The sequence below is a fragment of the Oncorhynchus masou genome, chromosome 19 (assembly GCF_036934945.1).
Source record: "Oncorhynchus masou masou isolate Uvic2021 chromosome 19, UVic_Omas_1.1, whole genome shotgun sequence".
Taxonomy (NCBI): Eukaryota; Metazoa; Chordata; class Actinopteri; order Salmoniformes; family Salmonidae; genus Oncorhynchus; species Oncorhynchus masou.
In genome coordinates, this window is record NC_088230.1 from 13,460,375 (window position 1) to 13,476,470 (window position 16,096).

General features: G+C 44.8%; 1 protein-coding gene across 1 annotated transcript; it reads left to right on the forward strand.

The window, feature by feature from the left end:
- The first annotated feature begins 334 nt into the window (after positions 1–334).
- Positions 335–15,680, forward strand: LOC135505826 (isthmin-2-like). The gene is made up of 6 exons (XM_064925000.1): positions 335–1,194; positions 4,452–4,706; positions 10,414–10,735; positions 13,302–13,439; positions 13,648–13,716; positions 13,848–15,680. The coding sequence occupies exons 1-6, from the start codon at positions 844–846 to the stop codon at positions 14,363–14,365; spliced, it is 1,653 nt and encodes a 550-aa protein (XP_064781072.1). The 5' UTR covers positions 335–843; the 3' UTR covers positions 14,366–15,680.
- The last annotated feature ends 416 nt before the right edge of the window (positions 15,681–16,096 follow it).

Genomic DNA, 16,096 nt, shown 5'->3' on the forward strand with positions numbered 1-16,096 from the left:
ATTCATATAGTTAAATAGGTGAATAACTGGGGCAATATAGGCATGAAAAACTGTATCTGTTACTGGAGATTGACGCCTCTTCCCGTGAAGTTTGCATTGCCGCGCCACATGAAGTAGTGTGAAAGTAGACCTATGATCAGCGCCTTTGCTCAGAGGGGATGTTTTCTTGACGTGTGACACCAAATGTGACTAATGAAGGTGTTGGCTCCCTGGTAATCCATTTAATCCAGTCTACAAAGTCACTTATCTCCTCTTCCATTATGCGCGTGCCAATTATCAGTCGTTTCTGTGTCCCGGTCACATCTCCAAAGGGCTCTCTCCCTCTCTATTTGGATAACTAGATCCGCGAGACACCCCCTCTTAAGCATCACTCCTCTCTTCAACAGTGTAGAAGGTGTGAAGACGTGCGTATCCGAACCAGTGCGACTCAGACACTGATTGATTTGGACAAACCTGCGTTGTAGATAATCGACTGACTTCAATTGGATAATGGATTAACGCGTCAGAGATAACGCAAACAGGCTATTCTCAACTCCAGATGTCAATGTATTGGAAGAAAACACTCACCCATCCATAAGGAAGTGTGCCCAACTATTTTAACCTAGTTGAATAAACCGTTCACCGGTGCGCACTGAGAGAGTGCGTGGTTGTATGTGTCTTTTGTACTTATAGCCCAAGTTGGTCTGGTTAAATGGGGAGGCTTGAAGAACCTAGACATTGACCTAGACGCAACATATAGGCAGGCAGACAGACAGACAGTGAAAGGAGAAATCAGTCGCTTTGAGAGTCTGAGTGGTCAGAGTTGCGTCGAAGTGCGGCAGAGGGATATGGATTGTGCGTCGGATGCCATCGGACATCAGCGCGCATCTCTATCAAGAGGAAGACTCTAAAGCTGTTGCTGCTGGTCGAATAGGTGACCTGCTCGTAAGGAAACAAGTTCTGGAAAAGAGAAGCTCGGATGAGGACAGAAAACAACGTTTATCTCGCTACGTAAAGAATATACAAGTTAGGGATAAATTGGATAGATTGGGGACTTCAAATTACTTGTTAGTTGTCACTTCAATGGAGAAAATGGTTCAAGTCGAAGGGAGATGTCTGACAATATTGATGATCTTTTTAGTACTTTTCGTTGGATTGGTGATGGGCTTTCCCACCAAACAGCACAACAAACTGCATAACGGCGTGTCTTTGGAGGTAAGCAAATGTATTTTCTTGATTATTTTCATCTACAAAGATTTGGCCAATTCCGTGCAATGCGTTCCAAATGTAACGAGTGAAATGTTATGCAAATTGTATTTAAATTAATTGAGCATATGTAAATTATGTAATACTTAATTAGTACACTATTTGAATATATTACAAACACATGTCTACGTGCAAATTACAGTGAGTTCTTTTGATGCCATCATGCCAATTATTTATTTAAGTCAAATTAATTGTGATATAACTTAATTAGTTTCCAGAAACTAACTACTGCTCTCCTGCCAAAAATATTCTGCATTATCATTCACATCATTCAAAGGTTTACTTGATAGCAAACCATAATCACGGCATCACAGACAGACTTACAATGCTGTGCACTCATAGCAGACTGTCATTGCCCATTCCTTGTTCATGAACCAAAGGAAACTTGTTTCAATGAAGCTCTAGGGCCATGGGGCAAAGTGTTGTTCTGTGTTTCTCCATGTATAGTAAGGTATCTGAGCATCCAGAGAAGGTCAGCCTGAGCTAAGCAGCATAGCATTACACAGCAGCTACAATACATTCAAAGGCTGTATTCCCTTTGAACACACATACCTAGCTCACATCTGTAACCGGATCCAATAGGGGTATTTGTGCCGCTCATGAACGTGTGTGTATAGAAGGCTTGAAGGTCACCATGAACAGAATCAGATGTACGAATGAAAGAAAGGTGCAAACAGACAGATTCCAGATCTGTGTTATGAAGTCGTTCCTTTGTACTTTCTCTCCCTTGGCTCTCCTCCAGTGGGTGCCCTATTGATGTCCCGATGTCCATGGCCTATAACTGATGGATGATTCATGTCAGTTGGACGTCAAACAGCTAGGGAGAGAGAAACTGAGAGGGAGGGAGTGAGAGACAGAGAGGAAGAGTGTGACTGGTGGTGCTGAATGCGCGTTTTGGGCACCAGCGAGTATGACCCTATGTCACCTTTCTTGGTGACCTGTTAGATGCCAGTGTAAGCGGATAGAGGAGGGGCTGGTTTGTACAGTAGAGGAATGAGAGGCACAATAACAAGGGCTTACATAACCAAGTGGGTTAAAAGGAACCCCCAGCAGCTCTCTCTCACACTGGAATAAGGTCAGAGGTCAGGCTGGTTGATTGTTTATGTTGGCTCTTTACTGAGTTAATGTGGAATTTCCTGTTTTTGGTTTCCCCCTCATCATGGGGGGCAGAGGAGGGGTGTGAAGTGTGCATGGCCTCATTCCCAAATATTGAGACCTGTTTGCTTTATTTATCTGTTCGGTTTCACCCTCCTCCCCTCCTTTCCTCTCTCCCTCTTTCAAGCGCTTGCACTTGTTTTTTCTTTTTTCTTTTCCACATTTTCAAAGAGGCGATCAAAGGACCCCATAGTTTATTGTTCTTCTGTAATGGTTAGAAAATGGCCAAGTGCAGAGGCCTTTGATATCTGTGGACACATAAATCAGGCCTCCCTGCCTGCCACACCACCCGCCCGCCCACCCGCCTGCCTGCCTGCCTGCCCGCCCGCCTGCCTGTTTTCCTCTCCTCTGCTTCATCATCCATACAGTACTGTACATCCACCTCCCCTCCTTTCCTCTTCTGTCCCCGCTGAATGTGTGTCACCACCGACTACTAGGCCGGCCGGCCTAAATGGCTCCAGTGTCCCCCCAGCCACCCCCTCCAAAGGACACTAAGCTTTGTTTCATGACGGAAGAGGAATTTAATGGTAATTCCTTTGTTGTGTGTCGGAAAGGCCAGGGCTCCCACTGCTGCACATCCATAGTGGCTCGTAAAGACAGACCACATACCATCAACCAATAGGCCTTTGATCATCAGGGGAGCCCCTCTGCAGAGAGAGAGAGAGAGTAGGAGGAGACTGAATACAGAATCCAGATGTGTAAAAAAGACAAGATGAGGAAGGTGTGAAAATATGTGGCCCTTCATGACTCCAATCTTAAAGTCTTGTCGGTGTATATCTTTGTGTGTCAGGAGTATCTTATATGAGCTCCTTTAACTAGATCTAACTTCTGACAATACTTCTCTAGTCAGACCATGATACAAGTGGTAGAAACCATGCATTGAAGATCTTTTAATGCTAAGCCTCAGAGGGACCTGCCTAGACCCCAGGGGAAGCCTTTCTGATCCCCTCTCTGCCTCTCTCTCTTCGTCAGAATCCTTTGTTTACTCTTTCTCATTCCCCTTTCTCTCTCCCCATCTTCTTCTCCCGTCCTCATGCTGTTTGACAGGGGTTACCTCTAAATGGTGGCCATGTGTTCTCATGGTTGGATCTGATCTGATGGACTTTTTTTATGGGACAATTGCAGCCACTGAAAAAGTATGGTCTGTTTTCGGCCCCATAACCACAATTGCTCAACCGTTTTGTCACGGCTCCAGATTTTTTTCCCCCTCATTGTTTTAAATGGCACCACATTTTCGACCGCAAACTGGCATGGCTCCAGACACTGAGGCCCCGTCAGATGTGTGGGGTATTTATTTATAGATGCTGGCTGAATTAAAAGCTTAGAGTAGTGGAAGTTACCCTTAGATCAGCTCACCCTCCCTGAATTCGAACTTCAACTGTAAGAGTGGAGAAACGTCAAACTGATCTTAGCTCAGAATTAGGGGAGATCTTCATCCTACTCTCTGATGAGCTTCAATTTAGAAAAATACATTTGACAGGTGTCTGATGGTTGGAATCTGACTGTGGAGGAACCCTACAACTTGTGTCTGTGTATAGCGGGTAGCTATGTGGCGGCACGGCAGGTTGAGACACACAAGGCCAGCCTGCCCACCGTCCCAGGGGTCCCACGACTCCGAGGCTCTCTCATTAAAACTAGAGAATCTGGCACAGTCTCCTCTTTGTCAAAGGCCTGGATGCCAGGGCTTTGGCTGCTGTGGGAAAAAAGACAAATGGATGGACGAGGGTGGGTTGGTTTGTTGGTTGGTTTGTTGGTTGGTTGGTTTGTTGCCCTCATGGTTTTCAGAATGGTCTAACAGCATGGACAGTGGAAACATGATAGTAACATGGTGGAAATGTTATAGGGGGTTGACAATGAAAACCCCATTGTTTTTAAGCTTTCATATAACAACCTGCTAAATTAAACTAGCAAGTTTAACCTATGTGGCTTTAAACCAGCCAGTAGCAAATGTACTTACTGTGTGTTATTCATTTCATCCAAATCTTCAGAATGGTCCAGTCCACTGTGTTTCATCATGATGCTTAATTGAGGTCTCCTATCTTTTTACTCAGGCTCGTGCTCAGTCGCCCGCCAGTGGGGTCCATCGTGGACCGGAGGCCCTGGAGCAGCAGAACCAGGTCCAGAGCCTCCTCCCCCCTGACATGGAGCACCGCCACAAGAGGAGGTGGTCTCACTCTCAGCATCGCTCCGTAGGGGTTCTGCCCCAGCCTGATCCGGAGGAGGAGATTAAACCCTTCGTTCTGGACCTCAAGAACTTCCCTGAGCTCGCCAATGCAGACATCAGCTCTCAGAATCCCAACATCCAGGTGAGTGGTGATGATTATTGATTGGATATTTGAAAGAAATTCTCACTCTCAGAGATTTCTTGACATAGATCTCTTTGCATTGTAGGGTTGGGAAACTCATCCTATACCAATGTGTGGCAGAGTGTGCCCACTTGGTTTGGCAGTATAGAGATCTGTTACCTTCATTCATTTCTATGGTGTTGATTTTCTCTGTGGCATGATGAGTGGGATATTTCATAAAATTTCAGCAGAAGGACAACTCAGCTCCACATAACATAAATATACCTCTAGTAGAAAATCTGCTTCATTCCTCCAATTTCCTGTGATTTCTCAAGCGATTAGCCTCAATGTCTTAAGCATGCCCTTCCATTCAACTCTTCTCAATCTCACAGTAGTTGGTTACATCTTCTGGTTGACTCCAGGATGTGGTTAGCTGGAGCTGCATGTAATGACCTCAGGCTGGCTCTGCCCTCTACTGGGGATGGAAGTCCCTCACTATAGCCCCCCAGTTGCCTGGTTCTGACATCCTCTACTATGTAGACTGTGGCCCAAATAGCACCCTATTCCCTGGGGCTCAAAAGTAGTGCACTACATAGAGAATTAGGCTGCCAATTGGAGCTTTAACATACAGGATGAGTCTTACAGTAGTCACCCACCAGTCTAATGAGTGGTCACCTACCAGTCTAATGAGTAGTCATCTACCAGTCTAATGAGTAGTCATCTACCAGTCTAATGAGTGGTCACCTACCAGTCTAATGAGTGGTCACCTACCAGTCTAATGAGTAGTCATCTACCAGTCTAATGAGTAGTCATCTACCAGTCTAATGAGTAGTCATCTACCAGTCTAATGAGTAGTCATCTACCAGTCTAATGAGTAGTCATCTACCAGTCTAATGAGTAGTCACACACCAGTCTAATGAGTAGTCACCCACCAGTCTAATGAGTGGTCACCTACCAGTCTAATGAATGGTCACCTACCAGTCTAATGAGTGGTCACCTACCAGTCTAATGAGTAGTCATCTACCAGTCTAATGAGTAGTCATCTACCAGTCTAATGAGTAGTCATCTACCAGTCTAATGAGTAGTCATCTACCGGTCTAATGAGTAGTCACACACCAGTCTAATGAGTAGTCACCCACCAGTCTAATGAGTGGTCACCTACCAGTCTAATGAGTAGTCATCTACCAGTCTAATGAGTAGTCATCTACCAGTCTAATGAGTGGTCACCTACAAGTCTAATGAGTAGTCATCCACCAGTCTAATGAGTGGTCACCCACCAGTCTAATGAGTGGTCACCTACCAGTCTAATGAATGGTCACCTACCAGTCTAATGAGTGGTCACCTACCAGTCTAATGAGTAGTCATCTACCAGTCTAATGAGTAGTCATCTACCAGTCTAATGAGTAGTCATCTACCAGTCTAATGAGTAGTCATCTACCAGTCTAATGAGGAGTCACCTACCAGTCTAATGAGTAGTCACCTACCAGTCTAATGAGTAGTCATCTACCAGTCTAATGAGGAGTCACTTACCGGTCTAATGAGTAGTTATCTACCGGTCTAATGAGGAGTCACCTACCGGTCTAATGAGTAGTCACCTACCGGTCTAATGAGTAGTCATCTACCGGTCTAATGAGTAGTCATCTACCAGTCTAATGAGTAGTCATCTACCAGTCTAATGAGTAGTCATCTACCAGTCTAATGAGTAGTCACACACCAGTCTATTGAGTAGTCATCTACCAGTCTAATGAGTGGTCACCTACAAGTCTAATGAGTAGTCATCCACCAGTCTAATGAGTGGTCACCTACCAGTCTAATGAATGGTCACCTACCAGTCTAATGAGTGGTCACCTACCAGTCTAATGAGTAGTCATCTACCAGTCCAATGAGTAGTCATCTACCAGTCTAATGAGTAGTCATCTACCAGTCTAATGAGGAGTCACCTACCAGTCTAATGAGGAGTCACCTACCAGTCTAATGAGTAGTCATCTACCAGTCTAATGAGGAGTCACTTACCGGTCTAATGAGTAGTTATCTACCGGTCTAATGAGGAGTCACCTACCGGTCTAATGAGTAGTCACCTACCAGTCTAATGAGTAGTCATCTACCAGTCTAATGAGTAGTCATCTACCAGTCTAATGAGTAGTCACACACCAGTCTATTGAGTAGTCATCTACCAGTCTAATGAGTGGTCACCTACCAGTCTAATGAGTAGTCACCCACCAGTCTAATGAGTGGTCACCTACCAGTCTAATGAGTGGTCACCTACCAGTCTAATGAGTAGTCATCTACCAGTCTAATGAGTAGTCATCTACCAGTCTAATGAGTAGTCATCTACCAGTCTAATGAGTAGTCACCTACCAGTCTAATGAGTAGTCATCTACCAGTCTAATGAGTAGTCATCTACCAGTCTAATGAGTAGTCACACACCAGTCTAATGAGTGGTCACCCACCAGTCTAATGAGTAGTCATCTACCAGTCTAATGAGTAGTCATCTACCAGTCTAATGAGTAGTCATCTACCAGTCTAATGAGTAGTCACCTACCAGTCTAATGAGTAGTCACCTACCAGTCTAATGAGTAGTCATCTACCAGTCTAATGAGTAGTCATCTACCAGTCTAATGAGTAGTCATCTACCAGTCTAATGAGTAGTCATCTACAGTCTAATGAGTAGTCATCTACCAGTCTAATGAGTAGTCATCTACCAGTCTAATGAGTAGTCATCTACCAGTCTAATGAGTAGTCATCTACCAGTCTAATGAGTAGTCACACACCAGTCTAATGAGTAGTCACCCACCAGTCTAATGAGTGGTCACCTACCAGTCTAATGAGTGGTCACCCACCAGTCTAATGAGTGGTCACGTACCAGTCTAATGAGTAGTCATCTACCAGTCTAATGAGTAGTCATCTACCAGTCTAATGAGTAGTCATCTACCAGTCTAATGAGTAGTCATCTACCAGTCTAATGAGTAGTCACCTACCAGTCTAATGAGTAGTCACCTACCAGTCTAATGAGTAGTCATCTACCAGTCTAATGAGTAGTCATCTACCAGTCTAATGAGTAGTCATCTACCAGTCTAATGAGTAGTCATCTACCAGTCTAATGATTAGTCATCTACCAGTCTAATGAGAAGTCACACACCAGTCTAATGAGTAGTCACCCACCAGTCTAATGAGTAGTCACCCACCAGTCTAATGAGTAGTCATCTACCAGTCTAATGAGTAGTCATCTACCAGTCTAATGAGAAGTCACACACCAGTCTAATGAGTAGTCACCCACCAGTCTAATGAGTAGTCATCTACCAGTCTAATGAGTAGTCATCTACCAGTCTAATGAGTAGTCATCTACCAGTCTAATGAGTAGTCATCTACCAGTCTAATGAGTAGTCATCTACCAGTCTAATGAGTAGTCATCTACCAGTCTAATGAGTAGTCACACACCAGTCTAATGAGTAGTCACCTACCAGTCTAATGAGTGGTCACCTACCAGTCTAATGAGTAGTCATCTACCAGTCTAATGAGTGGTCACCCACCAGTCTAATGAGTGGTCACCTACCAGTCTAATGAGTGGTCACCTACCAGTCTAATGAGTGGTCACCTACCAGTCTAATGAGTGGTCACCTACCAGTCTAATGAGTAGTCATCTACCAGTCTAATGAGTAGTCATCTACCAGTCTAATGAGTAGTCATCTACCAGTCTAATGAGGAGTCACCTACCAGTCTAATGAGTACTCACCTACCAGTACAATGAGTAGTCATCTACCAGTCTAATGAGTAGTCATCTACCAGTCTAATGAGTAGTCATCTACCAGTCTAATGAGTAGTCATCTACCAGTCTAATGAGTAGTCATCTACCAGTCTAATGAGTAGTCATCTACCAGTCTAATGAGTAGTCATCTACCAGTCTAATGAGTAGTCACCCACCAGTCTAATGAGTGGTCACCCACCAGTCTAATGAGTGGTCACCTACCAGTCTAATGAGTAGTCATCTACCAGTCTAATGAGTAGTCACCTACCAGTCTAATGAGGAGTCACCTACCAGTCTAATGAGTAGTCATCTACCAGTCTAATGAGTAGTCATCTACCAGTCTAATGAGTAGTCATCTACCAGTCTAATGAGGAGTCACCTACCAGTCTAATGAGTAGTCATCTACCAGTCTAATGAGTAGTCATCTACCAGTCTAATGAGTAGTCATCTACCAGTCTAATGAGTAGTCACACACCAGTCTAATGAGTAGTCACCCACCAGTCTAATGAGTGGTCACCCACCAGTCTAATGAGTGGTCACCTACCAGTCTAATGAGTAGTCATCTACCAGTCTAATGAGGAGTCACCTACCAGTCTAATGAGTAGTCATCTACCAGTCTAATGAGTAGTCATCTACCAGTCTAATGAGTAGTCACACACCAGTCTAATGAGTAGTCACCCACCAGTCTAATGAGTGGTCACCCACCAGTCTAATGAGTGGTCACCTACCAGTCTAATGAGTAGTCATCTACCAGTCTAATGAGTAGTCATCTACCAGTCTAATGAGTAGTCATCTACCAGTCTAATGAGGAGTCACCTACCAGTCTAATGAGGAGTCACCTACCAGTCTAATGAGTAGTCACCTACCAGTCTAATGAGTAGTCATCTACCGGTCTAATGAGTAGTCATCTACCGGTCTAATGAGGAGTCACCTACCGGTCTAATGAGTAGTCATCTACCGGTCTAATGAGTAGTCACCTACCGGTCTAATGAGTAGTCACCCACCGGTCTAATGAGTGGTCACCCACCGGTCTAATGAGTGGTCACCCACCGGTCTAATGAGTAGTCACCCACCGGTCTAATGAGGAGTCACCCACCGGTCTAATGATGAGTCACCTACCGGTCTAATGAGGAGTCACCTACCGGTCTAATGAGGAGTCACCTACCGGTCTAATGAGGAGTCACCTACCGGTCTAATGAGGAGTCACCTACCGGTATAATGAGGAGTCACCTACCGGTCTAATGAGGAGTCACCTACCGGTCTAATGAGGAGTCACCTACCGGTCTAATGTAATGAGGAGTCACCTACCGGTCTAATGAGGAGTCACCTACCGGTCTAATGAGGAGTCACCTACCGGTCTAATGAGGAGTCACCTACCGGTCTAATGAGGAGTCACCTACCGGTCTAATGAGGATCACCTACCGGTCTAATGAGGAGTCACCTACCGGTCTAATGAGGAGTCACCCACCGGTCTAATGAGGAGTCACCTACCGGTCTAATGAGTAGTCACCCACCGGTCTAATGAGTAGTCACCCACCGGTCTAATGAGTAGTCACCTACCAGTCTAATGAGTAGTCACCTACCAGTCTAATGAGGAGTTAAAATCATAACAAATGCTCAGGAAGTAGGATCATCTGATTGAGTTCTCAATGCATATCTCGCTTCTGCCTGGCCAAGTCAGAGCTATAAATTAGGCAGGTCAGTTTCCCTGGTACTTCTGGAGGTTGGGATTATTTCCGAGGAGTCTGCTCAGTCATATCTTGGTTTCATTGTGGCTTTCGAATACACCCGCTTTATATAATTTAAAGAGCTGGTCCTTTTTTTGAATGTTATTTATTTATTTATTTTGTACAGACTTTGTGTGCACGAATACACCAGAGTGTGTAGAGGTTGCCAGTTTAGCATGTGCAGACCTTTGATACCAAGCTTGCACGTTTTGTAATAACATTTACTAACATCCTCTTTCCTCTCAACCTGTCCCAGGTGACCATTGAGGTGGTGGATGACCCTAACATAGAAGTGGAGATGGATCTGGTAACGGACAAGGACTGGATCCCTCCTTCCTCCCCTTCCACTGTAGACTGGCTCGGCGGTAAGAAGCTGTTCTGGCCCCTGTTCTGGGGCTACACAGATGCTGACTCCAGTGAGGATGGAACTGGCCGCTCAGGGCTGGAGGAGACTGAAGAGGAGGAGGAGGACGATTACCTGTTGGAGTATGGTAGTGAGGAGCCCCTCCCAAGTGGAGTGGGGGGAGACTGGGACAGTCGCTGGAACGAGGGTTGGGACGCCACTCATAGCTACTATGGTGAGGCTTCTTGTCTTCGCTAAGACTAAGTTTACACAGGCAGCCAAATTCTGATCTTTTGCCAATAATAGTTTTTTTTGACCAATCAGATCAGATCTTTTGCCAATAATTGGGGAAAAGAACAGAATTGGGGTGCCTGTGTAAACTCCTAAGTGGCACAGTGTCTGTCTAGATGTCACACCAGCCATCTTAGTTAACACCTAACTCGGGATCACTTTGAGTACAGTAGAGTCAGCATTTCTCTACATGCAAGTAGCAACTGATAATCTCGGCAATCATTTTGGCTTCCAATCACCGGTTCTGGACCAAAGTCTTTCCAAAAATCGTTCTAATTGGAAAAACTTTCATCTTTGATCCACTGGTCTTTGGCATTCCTGCCTGAGACAAGTTGATAAAATGGCATCCAAAAGTTGAGGATGTTTTGAAATGGTGGGAGATAAAATGGTGGGAGAGAAAGAGAAACAAAGAGATTTATAGGAAGTTAATGTAGAAAAATGGTACAATATAGATAGATAGAACACAGAATTGAGAGAGATAGAGAGACCGAAGTATTGACTGAGCATGCGAGCAAGAGAGCTCTCCACTCTGCGAGCACTCGACCGTCAGGCCCATTGTGGAGCCCAAGCCTTTGAAGTGGACACTGGGTCCCAGCTCGCAGCTCACTGTGGAGGCCTGCTGTCTTTTGAAGATGGGCCCGATGCACTCGCTAATGGCAGCGTGAGCATGTTCCCCCTGACAGACAAAACAGCTCACTGCTTGTGAACAATTAGAGGGCAGATTGGGAAGAGGGGATGACAGGGGCCATTCGGCTGGGTCTTTCATCCCCCCTCCGGGACCCCAGGCCCCCAGACCCTGGCTCGGCCCTCTGCCCTGGGCCCTAGGCGGCAAGGCCTTTTGAGACAGTTCAAGAATTCGGGGGCTTTCAGGGCTGTGCAGAACATTTACTCCTCTATTGTTTTTTGTTTCTCTTAATTCTCCTCAGTCTGTTTTCTCCTTCTGCATGGTGGGAAAAGAGCAGCATGCCTTCTGGTTGCACAGGCAGATAGCTTTATTCAGCCCCGCAGAGCCAATGAAAAGAGAAGGGAAGATGGATGTGGAAACTTTAAAGGACTGGAAAAGACAGTGGGATGAGAGAATCCGGCCTAGGAGGATAGGCAGAGAGGGGTTACAACTTCGTAGTTTGATGAATGTTTACATTGATAGTGCACAGGCAGAGGAGCTCCCTGTTTAATTCTAAGTCACTCATTTTAGCCAGTGTGCCCGTTGCCTCTACCCTTCAGATCAGACAAAGGGATTGGTTTCAGACAAAAGAGACGGACTGTTAACTCTGGCAATTGCTCTTAACCTCAAACCTCAATGAACCAAAACACAGTACATTCCGATAACATAGTCAGTTGAACAATTTCACTGAGTATAGGATGCGTATGTGCATTTGCATCTGGCTTGAACGTTGCTAAATGAGGTGTATGTTGGTTAGGAACAAGGCGACCATGTCTATTAAGTGGTCAGATATAAAATAAGATTCTAGTGAATATAAAGTATGTATGCCAGACTAGCGTAATGTAATGTTGGGGCTTCCCTTCTATAATTAAAATGCTCCTGTACTGAGAAGAGTCTATTCCTGTGTTCGGGCCACATGGTGAGCTGGCAGCGCCACAAAGGCCCAAGCTGCACCACCAACAAAGCTGCCATTTCTGCGCCCACCTCATCTTGTCTGTAATCGAGGGCGGACATGTTTTCGGTATCATTAACACCAGACTCAAACCTCTCAGAAGCAGATGGAGAACTTCAGCCTCATTGCGGAGACTTGTCTCTAATTTGGCAGAGTCTACATTACAGGACTATGGAGCTGGGAGAAGGTTCGACCCAAGGAAAATTATACTGTTGCCTGAGAGAGAAAACTTATATACAGGCCTTGTTATGGCTTAGCTATAATAGCAAATATTAACATTTAGTCGATAGATTTTTTGTCAGATAATATTATTTTAGAAAAACTGCTAATTAAGGTGTCTTTGAGAGGGAAATGCTACTCCTGTGTAAGAGTCTACAGTATGTTCCAGCTTATACTTTGGTTCAGGAAAGGCATCTAAACCTAATCTAGCATTCTTTCCCAGCAGCACTATTTACTATGCAGAGTTTTCCTTCGTGCCCACTCCTAATCAATCCTTTCAAGTTGTTGTTTTCCTTTTCCGTGATAGCTTGTTAAATCTATGTGGTGAACAAACCAAATGCTTTTTAATGGGAGTTCTACACAGTTACGGAACCTAGTTAGGGAACCCTACAGCTGGGAGAGGAATTCAACTCTCTCTGATTAGAGAGTGAGCATTAGGGGGATTCTGGGGGTGTGTCGTTGTGGTTCCTACACATCCGTTATGGAAGGCGTGAGATACTAGCTTACGATGACCAGACAGAAGTTTTGCTAGCTAAACCAAAGGTGAAACAAAGACAAGTATTAGTCTGGTCCCAGACTAATGAGTTACAGTTACCCCACAACATGGAAACCACTATGTAAATCCTTATCCTTACATGAGTTTCAGTTTTGTTGTTTTGTCTTCCCCCCGTACAGAGGAGGGGACGGAGGAGTGGAGTGCCTGGTCTCTGTGCTCAGTCACCTGTGGTCATGGCGAGAGGAAGAGGACACGGTCCTGTGGTTACAGCTGCACCCTGACAGAGGCCACCAAATGTGACATGGAGCCTTGTCCAGGTGAACTTCACACACGTTTATTCTAGATTCCGGTCACCAACTCCTAGTCCTGAGCCACAGGATGTGCAGGCTTTCGCTCCAGCCCAGCACTTACACACCCAATTCAGCTAATTTAAGTTAGTTGGTCGACTAGTCGATTAGCTGAATCATCTGTGAATGTGAGCTAGAGACATGATCTAACTAAATGGTACCGTTCCTGTCTCTGCAGACGCTGTCAACACAGTGGCTGAACCTTTCCCCTTCGAGATGGAGAACGGCACTGAACCGTTTGGCACAGGTATGTCGAATCAATGTACACTTAGCAAATGGTTAAGCAAATAGGTTAGTCAAACTAGCAAACATGGGCAGTTAGAATGCACCTACTAATCTAATTACATCTAACATGGTCTCTCTCTCCTCTCCCTCTAGATGTGGACACATGTGAGAAGTGGCTGAACTGTAAGAGCGACTTCCTCCAGAGATACCTCAACCAGGTCCTTTCAGAACTACCCAGCTGCCCCTGTGCCTACCCCTCGGCCGCCGCCTACACCGTGGTCAGCGCTTTCGACGAGGGACACGACCGGACCTTCCGTTGGCATGACGCCAGTGGCCCTAAAGAACGCCTGGACATCTACAAACCCTCTGCGAGGACTTGCATCCGCTCGGCCCTCTCCAGCGATGTCGCTACGCTCGGCGCCCAGCACTGTTGCTACGACGACCGTGGCTGTCTGATCACACGGGGTAAGGGTGCAGGAACGCCCAACCTGATCAGCACGGATTTCTCCCCGGAGCTCCACTTCAAGGTGGACGTGCTTCCCTGGATCCTGTGTAAAGGGGACTGGAGCCGCTTCCACGAGGTGCGGCCGCCCAACAACGGCCTGGTCTGCCCGGAGAACCCCCACCATGACGTGTTCATGAACGAGCTGGAGGAAGCCCGGGAATACTGAGAACACACACAGCAGCCAAAACTACACTACCCAGAATTCACCCGTACAGTGGGGCCCAATCCTAACTTGAGAAGGGAGCGCGTGTAGGACTGTTTTGCATAGCTTTTTGCATTTTGCATATAATGAGGTATGGCGGTTGCAAGGTTGAGGTGCAAGTTGATTTCAAGTTAGGATTTGGCACATTAAACACCCTGTGACCAGACCCAACAGAACTGAACTTCATTGAACTGAACAACAACTAAAAAGACGCAGTCCTGTCAATGCTTGCCGACGTGTTTCGCATCCAGCATGGTACCAAGCTCTCTGTCTCTCTCTCTCTCGCTGTCTGTCCATGACATTGTCGTCTAGCCTGTTGGTGGCTTGTTGTAGGTGTTGTGGCTCTGTGTGACTGACGAAAGCAACATAAACATCCCAAATGTACTTCCTGATTTGATTTTGCTGTGTGAGATGTTTGATACTGTAGTAAGTCTTGTTTTGAAAAGGGGATTGTGGAATGTGTCATGCCCAACACATGAATATAGTCATAACTATGCTGCTATGAGAAGATGAATTTAAATAGGTACTGGAGGGGGATATATGATTGAACAAACATGAATTTGCTGAAAGGTTATTCTTAAAAAATATAATCTAAAGCTTAGGAGAGAATTTGGTCTAAAGAAAGAAGTTTACAAGCACGAACAACCACACCCAGCACCTCATGCTCATTCTTGATAACATGCCAACAGAACAACTTCTTAGAAGCTTGGAGGTGGAGACAGTCTTCTGGTCTAGACTGAACTTCTCGTCCTCTGTTTCAACAATGACAGTTTGAGAACCTTCAATCATGGATGTTTCTACAGTTTTCTCAGGGGGACTCATATTGTTAGAGATTATAGCCCATATGTACCTCAACAGTGGAGCAGCATTGGGAACCACTACTTCAGAGTGCACTTCAGAGTGCACTTCGGACTGTACTTCAGAGCGCACATTAAAGATGAGAATGGTACCTGTTACGGAAACAAAAAAGTTGGATCTACAGTGTAAATGGACGAAGAGCGGATAAATACAGTATTAATTCAGATAAAGTTATGAAATGATGCTCTTTGTGCGGTTTTTGGCAAGCCATTTTTACTGTCAATGTAATTAAAGTTGAATAGCTGTTCTATTCCATTGCGATATGTTGCATTGTTTTTGCAAAGACTTCATAGGAGTGGGAACTGTTGGCTTGAAGTCTTAACATTTATGCTCCAAACCTCTTTCAGGAATTCTGTTTTTTTTTATGTGTGCAAACATGCATTACATTTTGAAATCACATGTTGTTGTTTTTTTAAAGGAAGGCACTTTATTTAAGGTATATATATATATATATATATATATATATATATATATATACACACACACAAAAACGATGGCATGTATGAAAATCAAATGTTTATATGTTATAATTGTGAAAGGGTAACTTGCCAGAAATGCTGCATTGTTCATTTGTAAAGTATATTATCATGTGAGTTTATGTTTAAAAGCATGGTTGATATTTTGTGATTTCTTAAACTAGTATAACTATACTCATAGAAAAAAGGTGCTATCTAGAACCTAAAAGGGTTCTACGGCTGTCCCCTTAGGAGAACTCTCAGAATAACCCTTGTTCGTTCCAGGTAGAATCCTTTTGGTTCCAAGTTGAACGGTTTTGGGTTCCACATAGAACCTTTTCAACAGAGGGTTCTACATGGAACCCAAAATGGTTCTACCTGG

What these genes read in the sequence shown, in the direction of transcription:
- LOC135505826 (XM_064925000.1), top strand. Translation starts at nt 844, where the DNA reads ATGCCATCGGACATCAGCGCGCATCTCTATCAAGAGGAAGACTCTAAA. An exon ending in CTCAGAATCCCAACATCCAG is followed by an intron (nt 4,707 to 10,413) that starts GTGAGTGGTGAT and finishes AACCTGTCCCAG; the next exon opens with GTGACCATTGAGGTGGTGGA. An exon ending in CGCCACTCATAGCTACTATG is followed by an intron (nt 10,736 to 13,301) that starts GTGAGGCTTCTT and finishes CCCCCCGTACAG; the next exon opens with AGGAGGGGACGGAGGAGTGG.